Below are 17,698 nucleotides of genomic sequence, written 5' to 3'. Positions count from 1 at the left end.
TCAGAAAACTCCTACCAAAGGCTCCCTTTGTGATCAAAACCGTCTGTTTCTAACAAGACTTTCTAAAGACTAACATGCATGTCTTGGTTATGGGCAAGTGCAGTCCACTCTGGCAACATGGAGATATAAATATAAGAATAGGGGAAAAGGTGAAAGGTCGTTTTCTCTGTTCTTTTCTTTACTGTCAGGTCAACAACAACTCTGTCACTCTGTTAGCCTGAGATCTACTCTGAGATTATGCTCTGATTTCCTCCACACTGAAAATATTTCATTCTTAGCCAAAAGCTTCAATACTGCTCAACTTTCATTCACTAAGTGGTAAATTTAGATTTGCATCATCGGTTTGATTTGTAATAAAATAAGTTATAGCAAAGTCATTTTACACCTTAAAAAATACCTATTACTAACCTCCTTTTTGGCAAGGAAAAACTGGCATGGCCATTTTTAAAGGGGTCCCTTGACCTCTGACCTCAAGATATGTGAATGAAAATGGGTTCTATGGGTACCCACGACTCTCCCCTTTACAGACATGCCAACAATGCAGTTTTTTTAATACAGTAAATGTGTTATTTTTTCGCCTATTACTAACTAAAATGGTGTGTTTGAATATTATTATATAATGTTGTATTTTGGAGGGATTTTTGATCATTTTTATTAATTCTCGAGTGGTAAAAAATGGTTAAATTTAGCACCAAATCTTTGTAACAAATGTTATCAACCCAAAAATTGCTTCAACAATTTATGAGACATAATAGAACATGGGGATGGCCATCATATACTTCTATCATAATGTTCTAAGCCCTTCTACACTTTCACAATTTATCTTCATGTTTATTTCTGATATATGACTAGAGCAACTTTGAGCTGCATCTCAAATTAATCTTCATGTTCCCAGCTTTTAGATGATGTACACCACTTCTATGTGACATCTACTGTTGACCTGCTATCTCCCCCTAAAGACTCCCTGTACCCCCCTAAAAAAGACAAAAACGTCTCTATTGTGGGTCTCAGAGGGTTAATCAGCTGTATAAGGAAGCCAAATACAAGGTTATGCAGACATTGTGCATTATTCAAAGTGTTTTGGTGACTATAATTATCATGGCAATAAATAGTGAAAGATGTAGTGAGGCTTTACATACTTAAGATTGAGAAGGAAGGGTCAATATTGTTTCACATCATTTGTTAAGTAATCTAAAGACTAAGGGAAGCCTAATACACTAACTAATTTCTTAAAGGGGACATGTGACCAAGAAAAGTATAAAAGAGTTTGGAGCTGGCATAGGGTGCTGAAAAATTACTGACACAGTACAGAGCACTACGATACCATTTTCTTTCCAATTGAGAGGAAGAAAGAAAGTAAGACAGGGAAAGCGTCTGTGCTGTTTGATGGATGCAGTGATGTGTAATGGAAGCTCCTGAAACATGCGCACAAATAACTGACATGGTATTTCATCCAAATATTCATTCAAATTTGAGAAAATATGACAAAATACGGAGAAACAAAAACAACCACGGAGCAAACAAATCAATCAGAAGCAATAGCGCTGGCGGCTGTATACACATCACATCAGGTCTGGTGTCTTCAAAGACTTTCAGAGCGAGCCGTGCAAAAACTCCATTAACTCCTGACAAAGGACGCAAATGAATCCCGACATGTGGTGAAGTGGAATTAAAGAGACCATCTCTAATCATGACGAACATGAGGTGATGATTCCACTGTGCGTGCATACACAAAAGAATGAATGAGGGATAATGCATCAACCAACCACAAATGAAAAGCAACTGGCAAACACACACACTTCCTCAGAATGTAAGGCTGAATAAAAGACCCCAAACGATGCTAAAATTGGCTTAGCAAAAGTGCGAATCATGATCACCTCAGAGCCAAATTCAACTTTAACAACTCGCAACCTTCCACTAGTCTACAGTGGAAACTCACTGATTCTCTCTCTCTCTCTCAGCATCTCCAACTTCTCTCCCTCAGTATGCACTAAAATGTTCTCTGTGAAGTGTAGCAGGGGTTTCTGCACAGACAGCTGTGCCAGCGTCTGCAAAAATGACAGCTTAGGCCCGAGGACTTTGGCTGGCTGCGCCTGACGAGCTGGATCCGAGCGCTCTCGCCACACCGCTCTGCTACAGCCTGCAGGTGAACTGTCTGCAGTACCATATGGAGTTAGGGGAAAATTAACACTGAGAGGAGGAACGCTGCGTGACAGCGGAGAGCCTAAACTATAAACTGAGAGGGTGTTTCGAATATTTTGTCTACCCCGTTTCTATCGATGAGGGTAGATTAAAATGCCGTTCATTTGCAAAAATACACCAACAATTAACATGATAATGGAAGCATTAAATGAAGGAACAGCCCTCTAAAATCAGACATGCCCGAGGCTGTAGTCACACACACAATCCACACAAGTAGACACACAGATTGATCACTGTGTGACATTTACATCACTAAACAATTTAAGTGCCGTATAAACACACCTTTGCTCCCTTGCACAAAGGCTTGAATATGCTTTTCATCATGGCTCAAGAATTAATGATCAACACGGAAAACAAGTGAATAGCTGCATCACGACAGTAATCTGTCTCACAGACGGCTGTTCACTGTGGAAGTACGCAGCTACGTGCTGAATTAATCCTTGAAAAAACACATTTGGGTTTCTCTCAGCACATAATAAATAACATTTTCAAGCAGAGGTAACCGACACAAACACCCAAAACCCTTATGGCCCAAAAGAAATTTTAGTTAATTTTAATTAGGGCTGTCGATCGATTAAAATATTTAATCACGATTAATTGCAAATTAATCCCACATTTTTTAACTATTCAAAATGTACCTTAAAGGGAGATTTGTCAAGTATTTAATACTCTCATCAACATGGGAGTGGGCAAATATGCTGCTTTATGCAAATGTATGTACTGTATTTATTATTGGATATCAATTAACAACACAAAACAATGACAAATATTGTCCATAAACCCTCACAGGTACTGCATTTAGTATAAAAATATGCTTAAATCATAACATGTCAAACTGCAGCCCAACAGGCCACAACAGCTGTCAGTGTGTCAGTGTGCTGACTTGACTATGACTTGCCCCAAAGTGCATGTGATTATCACAAAGTGGACATGTCTGTAAAGGGGAGACTCGTGGGTACCCATAGAACCCATTTTCATTAACATATCTTGAGGTCAGAGGTCAAGGGACCCCTTTGAAAATGGCCATTTCAGTTTTTCCTCACCAAAACTTAGGGCAAGTTTGGAGTGTTATTTGGCCTCCTTCACGATAAGCTAGTATGACATGTTTGGTACTAATGAATTCCTCGGGTTTTCCAGTTACATATGATGTCAGTATCTTCACTCCAGCTTTAAAACTGAGCCCACTACAACCTAAAAATCACAATTTGCGTCAATGCGTTAAAGAAATTAGTGCCGTTAAAACAAATTTACGTTAACGCGTTATTAATTAAATTCAATTTAGTTCAATCTATTTTTATATAGCATCAAATCATATCATAAGTTATCTCAAGACGCTTTTCATATAGAGCAGGTCTAGACCATACTCTATTAATGCATTAACTTTGACAGCCCTAATTTTAATGCAAAGATGCTGAGATTTTAAGTTTCATATGACTTTCAACTCCTACGTTTAGTAAATTGTTTTACTCTTTCCCGGGAAGGAGAGTTGGCATAGTGAAAGGAAGCAGTCAATTAGGCAATCCCCAGGCAGATAGTGCAGTGGTGGTTACATCACACTCTGCTTCTTTAATCAACCACAATGAAGTTTCATTTGACTGACGGAGCGGTCCAAGTGTTGCATACATTAAGCCCGCAGGATGATTACACAGATAATGATCAAATGTGCCAACACGCAGAACATTGTCAAGACTTATTTTCCTTGTTAATCAAAAAAGTGAGTAAAAAAAAGTACTAGTAGTAGTAGAAAAAGTTGTAGCTAGTGTCCATATGTTAAAATAGAAATTAAAAACCACAATATTTCTGTTGTAAAAATAACATAATTTTCACACAATCAAACTGTAATTTTAAGGACAAACTCTTCATTAGATAAAACATGTCCCTTCACATTTCATGAAGGCAGGCGGCCAGGAGGTAACCATGTTTAGAGTGCTCTGCTAGGGATTAGTGAGATAAACCCATCTTAAAGGGCTAATTAAGACTTGATGGGATTGGGAAGTCACTACGGAGGTCGGCAATTACATTTGAGCAGGATTTTAACTTAGCGTAATGAGGGGGGGGGGGGGGGGGAGAACTGAACCTAAACAGTAGATTTATACATTTAAAGTCGTATATCAATACTGAACAACTAATCTAGAAATGAATATAGATCTTATTAAATCTTCTTTGAAAATCTAATAAAAAAAATAAAAAAAAGAATAATACAAAATGTGTTACAAATTCTGATCTTAAAAAAAAAGAAGCAAAATACCCCCCAAACAAACAAACAAACAAACAAACAAACAAACAAACAAACAAACAAACAAACAAACAGTAGTTTCACTACTGGGAACATTGTTACTACTGGAAACTAATAGTGATTTTCTTGCAACATGAATCCTCACAGTCAAATACCTTTTAAAAAATTTTGATATTTTTAGGTGGAGACTGATTAAAAATAATTAGCCTAAAATATAAATAAATGAATGACTCACCTGTGGATAGGGGAACATGCCAAGCGCCAACTGTGTAAAGAAGAGAGAAATAATAAGAGCTACAGGATATTCTTGGATTCTTCAAGAGACATTTGAAATAATAAAAACATACTTCAAGAGGTTCAAAATGTTGCGTAAGTTTAGAGCGTTATTTAGCCTCCTTCGCAAAAAGCTAATATGACATAGATGTACCAATGGATTCCTCGGGTTTTCTAGTTTCATATGATGTCAGTATCTTTACTCTAGCCTTAAAACCGAGCCCGCTACAACCTAAAAATCGCAAGGTAATGCATTAAAGAAATAAGTGGCGTTAAAAAACAAATTTTCTTTAACTCGTTATTATTGTATTAACTTTGACAGCCCTAAGATATATAATTATATATGGCATTAATGTATACATGCCTTTCCATTGCCAGTGTCTTAATGACATGGAATTGAAGACACAGAAGGAAAATGCTGCTAAAGCCACTGATGCGTGCAGAACTGGAGACTTTCTGTCTTTGAGGTAAGCTTAGTGCCCACCTGCTGATAACACTTCCTCATCAAACAACATCAGCTATTAGTTAATAACCCCCCCACGATTACCACCCGCAGAGAACAAGATAGAGGGATAAAGAGAAGCAGGACAGGATTGTGGGACGGTTGTATGTAATGTGCGTTATTTTGGCTGCTGGGGGGGTTGGGTGACAGCTCTCCCTGACATTTGGCAATTCACTTGGGGTGGGCATTTTTCATCTTGGTCAAGGGCGGCTTATTGGCAACATTACGTTATTAAAACGTCAAAATGCTCACGGTCTTTCCTTGAACATAAATAGACCAACTAGTAGGCTAAAGATCAATCCAAATTGAGTGGGACTGGAAGCCATTTCATTTAGCTTAATGCACACATCCACAGCTAGAGATGAAGAGAACAGGGCCAGCGGGGTCCACTGCTATTCAACTCCATCTTTATCACACAGAGATCATGTCAATAATTTTGACATGGCTCCTTCCCTCTGAGCTCATCTATTATTGTTATAATTGTAATGATATTAAACATTATTGACAAACAAAGGCGAGGCAGAAGCCCAAATCATTTGTAATGCTGCAGAGGGAGAGCTGTGGACAGAAACAGATGGAGAATCAATAGTGTCAGTGGGAGGACAAGAGACCAGGGAACGTGATGCTGAAATTAAAACGTTATCTTAAAACGAGGGGTGTCAGTCAAGCACTCAGATACTGATGCATCTTAGGCTAAATACATATAACGGTGTAATTACATAAAAATATAAATGAATAGGGCCCCCCTCTTAGTTGATTAGTTGACTAATCAGTTGTTTCGGTCTTAGTCGACTAAGATTTCTTTAGTGGATTAGTCGTTTTTTATGCCGAATGACTTATTTCCAAGAAACCTATGAGCACATCTCTGGTAAACACAAGATTTAAAGTGGTGCTTTTGTGAGATTCTTTGTGGAGAAATTCAGTTTTACAGATAAAATCAACAATCAATTTTTGTGGTCAAGGCCAGCCCTATAAATGAACCACTCTTGCTAGAATTTAGTGTCCCCTTAATAAGATTCCCACATTTCTGTGTACAAATGTCAGCTATAGTGTGAAGCCATTTATACATTGTCGCACCTCCATGAAAGAGATTCCCACACTCCAGACATCTGCGTGGATACCGTACTGTTCTCCTGATATCCTTTCTGGCTGTGGAGCAAAAACAAACATCAAAAACTGTAAAGACAAAGTTGGAGGCTAAATGTCTCTGCACACCAAGTCCATATTTTTCAAATGAGCTTTTTAAATTTGTCATCCGAAAAAAATCGGTACGCACAGAAACCTTGCACACCGAGTCCGATGCGTTTTTACTATTCTCTTCGTTATGAAAATTCGCAATACGAGACAAAACTGAATTAATTACGTGGGTGCAATGGATAGCGCTGGTCCCAAACGGGGCTAATGAATGAATGACATTAGCAAGAAGCTATCCTTTAGCTGCCTAGAGCACAATCACTACTGTCTGATCTTTCCTACATCCTTTGTTTTGCGACCATCCCCGATTCCAAGCTGTTCTGCAATCACCTGCCACAATCTATCTATAAATTCTGCATCTCTGTTCTCTTTCATTCCTTTATAGTAAAGTGCTTTGAGGTGGGAGACGATTGTTTATCATGCCACCTTGGATGATGACGTTTGGCCGAAGTTGCGGCTAACTTTGGGGCTAACGGGAACTTGGCTTGTGTCTTGAGGAGTTGTTGCATTTCTTCACTCACAGCCTAAACCGTACACACACTGCACTGCTACGCTCACAGTTATAATGTTATCTTCATACTCGCTGTCAGTCCATCACACACACATGCTCCCTCTCTCTCTCGACCGCAAACACAGACACTCGCTAAGCACACAACCTACGCTGTTATTCCTTAAAGGAGTTTGCTACTTGTACAACACATTTTAGTTTAAAAAACATCTTAAAAAGACATAATTCCGCAATGTTTAGGCCTGCTGGGGAGTCAACTTAGGCCCAGCGAGCCCCTAGGCTTGTAATACACTGGCAGAAAACCTGCTGTTCCAAAAATGAGTCAGTGTGTCAACGAGATTGAAGCAACTTGAGGTCGTATTTATTTTTAAACGTGCAACAATTTCTGACGAAAAATACAGACTTGGTGTGCAAAGGCCTTAACTCATATCTTCACTTGTTGTACATCTTTACAATTATTTAACATGAGACTGAATTTATGGGGTCACTCACCGCCATGTATGCGTTAGTTCCCACGTATGTTTTGGCGATAGAATTCACCAACTGCAAGAGAAATTAATTAACAGTGGGTAAGCAAATAATTATGCTGCATATCAACATAAATTCAGACTATTCAAATAACTGTCATAAGCTACCTTAACCCTTATAAATAACTTTTTTAGAGTAATTAATTAATTGTCCTATATTAGGGAATAAAAAAAGATAGCTGGACCTAACTTACATTATCTAAATCTATTGACATGGCAGGTTGATATGTTGGGCTGCTCTCAACCCTCGCACAAGGGAACAGGAGTAAGACAAGGAGACATTAGTGAGTCTGTGTGTGTGTGTGGATACAATGGCACATGCCATCAATGACAGGACTGTGATAATGAGTGTCTGTTCCCTTATGACTGTGTTTTTTTTGAGCATGCCCTACAGTGTGAGAGGAGGAGGGGGAGGGGGAGTGTGTATGTGTGAAAGAGAGATAAACAGAAAAATAGAGTTAAAAAAGACAGAGGACAAGTCAATGCTGCTAGGATGTAAAATTCACCTTGGAGCTTCCAAGGAAGTGGAGGTTAAAAATGAATAACAATTTGCCACAGAAAGGATGGTGTGTGTGTGTGTGTGTGTGTGTGTTGAAAAGGGAGACCGAGTCCTCAGGGTTGATGTTTTGGGGAACGTTGAAGGTCTGTCCCTGATGATTACATTGCAAACACACACACTGCCCCCCACGCACACACACAATGACGAGGCTATTGTCTGCCACCCACGCTTTCCCCACATCTACTGAATACATATCAATGAGGCTTTGGCGTTGTGTGTGCAGGTCATAATTATAACAAGTGATTTTTTTGGAGGCTGCAGAACAATGGAGGTGGGGGGGGAAAGTTAATGTGAGAGGAAGACCCTTGGGACGGAGCTGATGTTTTGAGTTGAAAATGAATGCAGTGATTGAAACGTTGACCATATGCGCACACACACACACACACACACACACACACACACACACACACACACACACACACAGATTGCACAGGACTGTGATGAAGCAGCTATAGACTATTGTTTTCCTTCTTCCATCCCCTCTCTCTCTCTCTCCCATGCTCACACAAACAAATCAGCGTACCTGTGTGCTGACACCAAAGTCACAGAGCTTGACTTGTCCTCGGGTGTTCACCAGCATATTGGAAGGCTTGACATCTGCGGAGACAAACTGCTTGATAGAACTGCAACATCAGCACTCTACAGCTTTATCAACTCTGTCCTTTTTTTTTTTTTTTTTTTTTTTTAATAACACGAAGCCCATGCACTGCCTTACTCACCTCTGTGAAGTATCTTCAGGCTCCACAGATATGTCAGGCCTTTGACTACCTACGTAGAGAGACAGACGAAACAGACGAAAGAAAAACAGATTAACATTCAACCTTTAACCGGCACATGGGGCTTAAAAAATGTCTTGGTTAATGTGGAGCGGTTACCTCCAGTTGAACTATACAAACTGAACTAATAGGTAGGGACAAAATAGGGGTGGGAATCAACAGAGGCCCCACGATACGATATTATCACAATACTTAAGACACGATACGATCTTATTGCGATTTAAACATTTTGCGATATGCTGAGTATTGCGATAAGATATATTGCGATTTATTACCTTTTTTCAACCGCAAATTATCCAAACTGTCAACATCTGTTTTATCTAATAAGATACCGTTTTCACTCTGTTCATCTCAGAGTTTTCATTCACATATCTTGAGGTCAGAGGTCAAGGAACCCATTTGAAAATGACATGACATGGTACAAATGGATTCCTTAGGTTTTCTAGGTTCATATGATACCAGTATCTTCATTTTAGCTTAAAACTGAGCCCGCTACAACCTAAAAATCGCAAGTTGTGTCAATGCGTTAAAGAAATTATGTTTCACAAAGGTAGAATTTCATGTAAGGCTGCTGGATTTGACTCCAATAGACTACACAGGAGCTCATGATAATGTATCCATCCCTTGTACATATCTACAGAATACTGTATGTGTAAAAGTTTACACTTGAACTGCAATTCTGTTATTTTTGAAGATTTTTGACCAAGTTGCTGGTGTATGATTTATTATCTTAATAATAAAGAACAATTCAGTAAATTTATATCTGTGTGTTTATTTGTTAGGAAATCAATGCTTAAGTCAAGCCTGATGTTGCCTTACACATAAAAGAATGATCCCAGTCACTTCCACACAGGGAGGCATACAGCTTATTAATTAAACTGTATCGGCCGTTACCCAAAGCCCAGGTATCGCAATCAGTATCGAGTCTGAAAAAGCGTCCGTGTATCGATACAATATTGCCACGCAAAATAACGCGATACTGTGCTGTAACGATTTTTCCCCCACCCCTAGGACAAAATGACAATGACCCAGTTTACACCTCACATCCTGGCTGTCATGACACTCATCACTGAAGAGTCAAAAGGGTTGGACAAGATTCACCCTGAAATGCTCAAAGGTTTGGATACTGCTGTGCTGTCATGGCTCACACACGTCTCTAATGTTGTATTGATGTTGCCCTTAGATTGGTAATCAGCAGCGGTGCTGCCCGTTTCACAAATGAGGACTAGAGGGTGTGTTGACACCGATTAGCCTTCCTGTGAAATCCTGTAGGCTGGAGAGGAGACAGGCCAATTTTTAAACCTCACTTTAAGGAGCAGCAGTGTGGATTTTGTCATTTTTACAGACTGGCAGACATTTGAGGATTCATAGAAATTCGCTACGTTGATGTGCTTTTTAGATCTGGAATACGGCTTAAAACTGTGTTTCCAGAGGACTTCTGAAGACGGTGCTGTGACAGACCGGGCTTTGGAGTGAGAGCTGTGGTGGTATTCTGGACAATAATGGTCAATCACATCCACTGTGGGCCTTGGATTCCAACATTGGTGCAACTTGTCTGCATTTCTGTGTCTGTCTTAGTTTTATGGACCATGGGTTCTACCCGAGTTTAGTCTTGCAACAATTGGAGATATCCGCCTACCTAAGTCTGGGGATTGGGAACTGCTTCTAACAAAGCTATGCCCCTCACATGTCCTGGATTCGGACAGGCCACTCACAATGGTTTATCTACATGTGTGTGGACGTATGAAGTGCCATGTGGGGAGCGCGCGCTGTTATTGGTCGACTCCAGACGGCTCCGGGGGAGAGAGGTGGGAGGGAGCAGGAGATTCTGGAGGAATTAAACCTACGACTGCAAGTCACATTCTGGAGCTGTTTACTGGTGGGAGGAGAGCTACGAGATTTTTTTTATTATTTAAACTTTGAACAGCAGCAACAGTGAGTGAACCATTCGTGTGTGTCTGTTAGCACACTAGCAGAGCAGCTGTAGCAACAACAGTTCTGTGCATGTGTTTCTGCTACGATCCAGTGTTTACATGCACACAACTTCTACATGTCATAGCCCGAATATTAAATGCCGACCTGAAAACTTTGGATTGTTCTGCTATGCAGGTTTTTTTTTTTTAAAACTCTAATTGTTTCCACCCAGTTATAGCAACGAAACCAGGGAGATTGTCTTCAGTCTCTAGTTGAGCAAAGCGTTACTACTCCTACTCACTCTCCCTAGGTGAGGGGGAGAATCTGCCCCAATTAGAGGAATTCAGCTATCTTTCAGTCTTAACAACAGGAATAAGGATCCTAAAATTGACTACAGTTTAGGTGTGTCAGCTGCACTACAGCAGACTTTGTATCAAACTGTGGTGGCAAAGGGAGAGCTGAGTTGCACATTCAAGCTCTCCAAAATCTTCGCTCCAGTCCTCCGGTGAGGTCACAAGCTTTGGGTAGACACTGAAGTAATAAGACTGCAGATACAAGCAACCAAGAAGATGTTTCTTCACAGGGTGATTTGCCTCTTTGGAGCTAAGCAATTAGGGAGCACCTCAGTAATGAGACATCGCTTCTTCACATTGAAAGAAATTCATTGAGTTTAGTAGAAAGGAGGCCTCCTTGCTGCCCCTCCTTGGAGGTGTAACATGCACAAATGACTTGCAGGAGACAACGAGGGTAAAACACAGAATGCAAAAAAATGTTGTAAAGAGGGTAGGAGAGGAAAGGCACTTATTTTTTTGTGCAGCCCTCGCACTCATACGACTCCACCCGCCTGGCTAGATTCATACAACAGCCTTCTAATCATTATATTTTTGTTTAAGTATTACTTGTTTCCAAATGTGTAATACTGCTTTTTGCATTTATGGGATGTGAGAGCTGATTCTAGCTTCTAGGCTCCTGTCATCCATCTCTGATGCGACAACCTCTGAGATAAATTGAGAAAGCACAAAAGCTCTCTGAAGTCCTGCTGCCTCAAAAGGTGGTGGTGTGAGTGCAACAACTGCAGCGTGCAGCTTCACTCACACCCTCTTGGGTGCTTTTCCTTCTGTGATAATTAACAACTGTGACAGTGGAAAGGAGGCAAAGCTGTGAATTAGAATTAACACTGACTAAATAGCTGTCATTGTTTGATTACGGACAAAGTTAAAGGGGGGCGGCGACAGAGAGGAGGAGGTTGAAAAAGGAGTAGGGTAATGAGTGTGGAAAAAGAGACATTTATCAACATCAAGGCCATTTCTATAGTTTTAACTGAGAGTAGAAAGGGAGGGACACAGGGAGAGAGGGGAGGATAAGAGGAAAATAACACTGACTTTGTCCATCACTTCACCAAATAGAAGCTAATTGAAAAATTCACACCTGTGGTTCACTTAAAATGCCTCTTGATTCAAATGCTTTTCGCTCAGTAATCAAACTACTAATGGGGAGATTTCATGAACACTTACTGCCACTGCGATCCTCCCCAGCACGTGCTCTGGAATTCTTTTGTACACGTCAAGAGAACCACCTGCAAAAGACAATTTATTCATTTAGGCGGTGACATAGTATGAACATATTTTGTACAATTTCTTAACCGATATCCCAATGGCCTTTTTGGCACATCACAAAGCCAAATTCATGTTGGCCATGCTGATTGCAACTGACAAAAAAGGGTTGCTTGCAATTTCATCTTGTCCAGATTTACAATAGGTCAACCAGCATTCCAAAATGTGACAACATGACAACACATTTGCTGACAGCAGAATAGCTGTCCACTGCACATAATATTTAAGATAGTTTAAATGCAGACGACACATTCCAGGTATGTTTCAAAATGTACTTGGAAATGAAAATGAGTCTACACATGCAGTTATATTAGATATATCCACTTTTGTTTTTCATAATTCCACTTCACATGACACTTTCATTGTATATGCTTAAAGGTATAATATCCAAGAATATCCAATACAATGTATAGACTGGTACAAAAATAATCCCTCTCAATCATCACCTATGACCCACTAGAAGTGCGTGCTGGTATCTGTATCTACAAAGACTCAGCCCTCTGCCTGTATTTTCTTATTATTTTGCTGTGTTCGGGACTCTTCTGGGCGTCTGCAAATAGCCTTTCGGTCCCACGTGGGGTTGTAACCCCCAGCCAATAACAGCGTGCAGGGTGTGCAGCCCGTTCAGGTCGTCATATAACGCTTCTTTGTCGTGCCCCTCGGCATCTGATACCGAGGCACAAGTCCCCTTTTAGCTCTGTCAGACAAAAAGTGGCCGTATATTGACGGATGAGAAAGGGTTGTAACATCGCTGTGAGTTTCCCCTGTTCCTCTCCTCTGCTGAGTGCAGAGTGGCTGGCATCGGTGTGCCGAGGCACACATACCAAGCATAGAGGACAAGATTCATTTATTCAAAATCCGGCAACGCGGCACCTTCCCGCAGGGTTGTGCGGAGGTGTTTGGAGTTGTGGTCGTGTTATTTGTGCTTTAGAATGAAAAAAATCTGAAAATAACTTTCTGATTCACTGCTTTGTTCTCAATAACGGCGCTCCCTCTCTTCATTCACTCTATAGCTCACTCCACCATTGTTGCTCTCTCTCTCCCTCGCTTGCACGTTGAGCCGAGGAGAAGTGGGCCAACTTTGAATGCGGCAACCGACAATGGTTACATAATATACCTTTAATATTTATTTGTCATATAAATAAAACAATTAACATGATGACAAATTCATTGATGTTTCCTTATGCAGTCAAATGTTTTCATAACACCGTAATATTTTGTTTGCAATAATCAACTGGAAATGACTGATGAAAGAAAAGTTTCATGAAGTAAAGAGTGCTGAGAGGTTAGACAGACTTTGTTGACAAGCTGGCAAATGTGTGAAACAGGGGAATCACTGCATTAACACACACTTGGACAAACACACACACCTAAAAACTGACAGTCCCCCATCTCACACCAATCTGGACACACACGTACAAACGCACCTACAAATGCACTTAAGTCAAGATTTATCACGCCCTTGTAGCTTTTAGCACACAGGCATGCTAAGCAGCTCCCAGCGATAAGACGTTCTGTTGATCTGCAGAAGTGTAAATGGATACACAGCAGAGAGACAGATCCCCAAAGTCTCTTCTACACAGCTGTGGCTAGCAGAGATAAAACACGTGATCTACTGGCTTAAGCCACCAAGAAACTCACCGTCCATAAACTCTGTGCATATGGATATCCTGTTCTCTACGAAAAAGGCACTGAAGAAAGTGATGATGTAGGGTGAATCACACTGCAATTAAGAAGAGAAAGAGACAATGTGAGCATTAAAGAGCATGCCAAAATATTTATCTGCAAGACCAATTCATTATGAAGTTGAGTGAAAAGTGATTATGTGATCAGGAATTTGAGGGCAAACGTGCAGCAGCGGCACTGAATTGTACAAAATGTACAGTTTCTAATGATCACTTATGCTTAAAGGGATACTTTGGGTGTTTTGAAGTGAGGTTGTATGAGGTACTTATCCATAGTCAGTGTATAACCTACAGTAGATGACGGTCAGCACGCCCCCAGCTTTGGAGAAGCAGACAGAAGTTACCGCACGGGAACAAAGCAATGTGCTGCTGTGGACGGGGCCGACAGCAAAACGCATTTTAGCCGTCTAAAAGAAAGACTAACCTAAAAAAAATCGATATCAGTGTACGCTATATTTAGAATATTTTCACTGCTTTACCTTGCCCTTTCGACGGGGAACTGAAGCCGTTATATCCATCTATACTCTTGCCAAAGCCACCAGACTCCATTGAAAAAAAGTTAAATTTTACCCTGCAGAACACGGGAGTTGCTGGTCTACAGCTGCCTCGATTGGTTAGTTTGTTTGTGCTATTCTGTGACTTTGGTGCATAGATAACGGCTTCAGTTCCCCCGTCGGATAGACTGTATACTTGTCTCTCGGCAAGGTAAACCGGCGAAAATATTCTAAATATAGCATACACTCAAACAGATTTTATTAGGTGGGCCTTTCTTTTACGTGGCTAAAATACATTTTGATGCCGTCCACAGCAGTACATTGCTTTACTCTTGCTGTAACTACTGTCTGCTTCTCCAAACTGGGGGCGTGCCGACCATTATCTACTGTAAGTAATACACCGGCTATGGGTAAGTACCTCATACAACCCCACTTCAAAACACCCAAACTATCCCCTTAGGTGATTGTAGTCAGTGCTCAAAACCATCACTCAACAGCATCAATTTGAAGTCCATCAACTGAAGAGAGAGAAACATCCATATACTGAGCACAGGTGAGTTGTTATTCCCTGTTTCAGGGTAAAATAAAATAACCTCCCGTGGTAGTGATAGCAGATCGCTACACCACAACTTCTTTCTTCACATTGTATGTTAATAACACACGATGCATTCATGCTCATTTTAAGTGAGTTTCCCATTTTAGGGCCAACAGAAAAAAAAACTCCTCCTATACATGGAAAGAAATCCACAGACGGTGATCAGTAAACTCACATGCCTAGTCCACGTGTATGTTGCGTGCGTTTCCATGTTTCACTGATCCCTGGCTTACATTGTAAGATCAGAGCCGATAAATGGCACTCCATTAGTTAGACTCGTGATTTATTAACAATGTAGATCTGGTAGGACAGAAACATTCAGTGGAGAAAAGAGACATTGTTTTTGTAAAGAGGAACAAGTCAAACTTACCTTGTAGAGAATTTCTAATTCTGACATGATCTGCTTCTGCAATTCCACTGTGATATCCAGGGGAATGACCTGTAATCAAACATGGGGGGAAAATAGGTACAGCTTTTAATAAACACTACATTAACAGGTTCCTTTGAGGTTCTGATGGGGTGGAATAGATTGAGGGTCACTTATTAAAGAGCAAGTACCATCATCAACATGGAAGGAGTTCTCACCTTGACAGCTAAAACCCGCTTGCCCAGAAGATGGTACGCTCTAGAGGGACAAAACAAAAGATAATATGAAACCAAACTGTAGAAAGCAGTTGCTTTAAAAGGGTGCATTTAAATGGCAAATGTTTGATTTTAGCTTTCTTCCAAGTGAGGAAGAAAGTGTCGTTCTGAAATCCGTGTTGCTGGAAGACATCCATGGTGGAAACGAGAACGCTAGTTGGGCAGAGTTTGTTGTGTTGGAGTACAGAAAGCGTAGCTTAGTGTTATCTTAAAAGATTTTCAATGTCATAGCTGAATATTTAGATGATTTTGACAATGTGGATGCCGCCCGTATTTATTTGAGCCAGAGTATACGGCTATTCAGATCTCACAACGAGACTTCTCCTTGAGCGGGACTTTGACGCAATAACAAACAGACTATTGTACTATACTATATTATACTATTATTTCTCTGTAGGGTCCTTTCCATAATGTTGTCAGACACTTCTAATAACAGTCTGAGCCTGTCAGTGGCAAAAACAAGCACTTTTAGTAGACGTAATGTTACACTGACACTGCTCACTTGCCCTGGCAGCCCGATTCAAAGCTATCAGTTACAGCGTTCTCCGTCAATACTGGACCAATTTCAAAAAGATTTCATCCCTATAAGTAGACTTGGACACAAAAACATGGCAAAATAGGGTCCAGGTTGAAAAATAGCGACGTTACCCTTTAAGGTACGGCCCCATTATACTTTGAATAAAGGATGCACTCTGCCCCCCAAGAAAAGATGTAATATTCTGATGTAGTTAATAAATTAATATTGATCAGAGTGATCACAAATTGTTAATGTAATGGACTAATAATGTACTACACATGGTGATCAAGTTCAAGTGATGGGTAATGAAATGACATGAATGACAAGGCAATAAAGACTCCACAGGTCTAGTTTCTGAGGAACAGAGAGTCTAAATTTGCATGACAAAACGACACTGTCATTTCTCCTAAAGGTCAGAGGTCACCACCCAAAACCAGATCCAGTCAGCCCTATCACTCGTTGTTCCAGACAGAGTTTTGAGTTGCAGGTAAAGCAGCAGCCACAGACCGTCCCCGTAATGATTTAATTATCAAACTCCTTAATGCCAAACATCGGCTTTAGTTACAGCCCTTGAAGGTTAGTTTACGGCACCAGCAGTGACAACACCTCAAGACCTCTCAACATACAATCCTCAAGGACACATACTGTCCAACAGCTGTCAGGTGATGTGGATGAGGTGGGGGCCGTGCACGTCACACGGGCCGGTTAGCTTACAAGCAGGCTTAGTGAATGTGATACCTGGCTACTCACCTGTCAGTGGGTATTCAGAGAGAATGTGTATGGCGCAAGGTGTGATTACTGTGTCTTAGATTGGAGTATCGCATTGCTCTTCGGCCAGACACCTAAAAACTGGCCCAGGCCTTTAATTAATGCCACCCATTAGTGCCATGTCAGGTATTTACCCACAGTTGGAACAAACACTGGTCTCCGGCTGCAGCTGTATGTGAGCTGCAGTTTACACATCTTTGATAACAGTCTCTTTGCTGCTGAAGTCAAAAACAAACTACAGACTTTTCAGGGATCGTTAAAAGAATAAAGTAGCTAGGGCCAAGAGTTTACACATAAACAATAAAAAATATGGAATAGCAAAGGATACAAATTCAGGTTTTAGTTATTAGAACAAACCACGAGCTTTCTTCTGACTCTAGTGGACAGTGTTATTTATTTTTGCCCAAAGAGTTTTAGTGACGTTTCTTTTGGAAAAGAGCTCTTTGCACATAAGGCTGACGGCCTTGTTTCCATTTTGATGTCTCCGTCTTCCTTTAAGCTACAATCAATATCAGTTAAGCATGAGTGCTGCCTCTTAATTAAGATAAAGATGTTAATTGAGGCAAGATCGCAGGGGTAGACATGTTAAATACTGGCTGGGCAGGTTGTGTGTGTGTGTGTGTGTGTGTGTGTGTGTAAGGCAGCTTGAAAAGAGATTAAACCAAGTCTTCGCCTTGCTAAACAACTTGTAGT

The 17,698-nt window shown here is 40.6% G+C and overlaps 1 protein-coding gene across 4 annotated transcripts in view; it reads right to left on the bottom strand.

Annotated features, from left to right (window-relative positions):
* Positions 1 to 17,698, bottom strand: part of map2k5 (mitogen-activated protein kinase kinase 5) — a 76,497-nt gene that overhangs the window by 36,413 nt on the left and 22,386 nt on the right. For all 4 annotated transcript variants that reach the window (XR_012592088.1, XR_012592089.1, XR_012592090.1 and 1 more), the window contains exons 9-17: positions 15,664 to 15,703; positions 15,449 to 15,517; positions 13,946 to 14,027; positions 12,206 to 12,267; positions 8,721 to 8,769; positions 8,525 to 8,598; positions 7,408 to 7,458; positions 6,291 to 6,362; positions 4,674 to 4,703 (exon numbers count right to left, since the gene is read on the bottom strand). Coding sequence is in view for 1 of the 4 variants with exons in the window: in XM_074621250.1 (XP_074477351.1) it covers positions 4,674 to 4,703; positions 6,291 to 6,362; positions 7,408 to 7,458; positions 8,525 to 8,598; positions 8,721 to 8,769; positions 12,206 to 12,267; positions 13,946 to 14,027; positions 15,449 to 15,517; positions 15,664 to 15,703 (529 nt within the window). In the remaining 3 variants the exon portion in view is untranslated. The remainder of the gene's footprint in view (positions 1 to 4,673; positions 4,704 to 6,290; positions 6,363 to 7,407; positions 7,459 to 8,524; positions 8,599 to 8,720; positions 8,770 to 12,205; positions 12,268 to 13,945; positions 14,028 to 15,448; positions 15,518 to 15,663; positions 15,704 to 17,698) is intronic.

The sequence above is a fragment of the Sebastes fasciatus genome, chromosome 2, assembly GCF_043250625.1.
Source record: "Sebastes fasciatus isolate fSebFas1 chromosome 2, fSebFas1.pri, whole genome shotgun sequence".
NCBI classification, from domain to species: Eukaryota; Metazoa; Chordata; class Actinopteri; order Perciformes; family Sebastidae; genus Sebastes; species Sebastes fasciatus.
This window is presented reverse-complemented; position numbering and strand designations above follow the sequence as displayed.